General features: G+C 69.6%; 1 protein-coding gene across 1 annotated transcript in view; it reads right to left on the bottom strand.

The window, feature by feature from the left end:
- The window catches only part of UBE2QL1 (ubiquitin conjugating enzyme E2 Q family like 1), a 37970-nt gene extending 37306 nt beyond the window's left edge, over window positions 1–664 (bottom strand). The window contains exon 1 of the mRNA XM_006917142.2: window positions 280–664. Within this exon, the coding sequence (XP_006917204.1) occupies window positions 280–633 (354 nt within the window). The 5' untranslated portion in view covers window positions 634–664. The remainder of the gene's footprint in view (window positions 1–279) is intronic.
- Window positions 665–701: the final 37 nt, after the last annotated feature.

Here is a 701-nt window from a genome sequence, read left to right on the forward strand (position 1 = left end):
GGAGAGCAGGAAAAGGGGAACGCAGGGCAGAGCGAAATCTGGGGAGGCCCGCGGAGCGAGCCAGCGAGAGACCGGCGGAGACTGGGCAGGGGACCGGGGGGGACCGGCAGGGACGAGGCGGAAAAGTAGAGAAGGAAGAGAACGCTTCGGGGGAAGAAGGGTGGGCTCGGGGAGCGTCTCCCCGTGGAGGCCGGTTTCGAAAGAGCCCCGCGCGCACGAGCGGCCGGGCCCGGCGGGAGGCGGCCGAGGGGCCGCGCGCCCCAGCCCCTCCCCGCTTACCTGGCCCTTGACCAGGCTGGCGGCGAACTGGCGCATGACGGCCTCCACGGTGTAGGCGCTGGACCAGCCGCGCGGCGTGAGCAGCTCCATGCAGATGGCGCCGCCGTCCAGCACGTAGCCGTTCTCCAGGCGCGGGCTGAGCACCCGCATGAAGGGCGGCGAGAAGGGGAAGTTGTCGGGGAAGGTGAGGTTGAGCAGGATGAACTCGGTGTTGGTCTCCTTCATGTCCTGCCACAGCACCGAGTCCTTGTCCACCTGGTGCAGCTTCACGTTCCAGTCGAAGAGGCTCTCGTCCACCAGCTCCACGGAGATGAAGCGGTCGCTGAGGCGCGCGATGTCCTGCAGCTCCTTCATGAGCCGCCGGCTGCGCACCTGCGTGCAGTGCTGCTGGCGCGCCGCGGGCACCAGGCTGCCTCCGGCCG

The sequence above is a fragment of the Pteropus alecto genome, unplaced genomic scaffold (assembly GCF_000325575.1).
Source record: "Pteropus alecto unplaced genomic scaffold, ASM32557v1 scaffold137, whole genome shotgun sequence".
Lineage (NCBI taxonomy): Eukaryota > Metazoa > Chordata > Mammalia > Chiroptera > Pteropodidae > Pteropus > Pteropus alecto.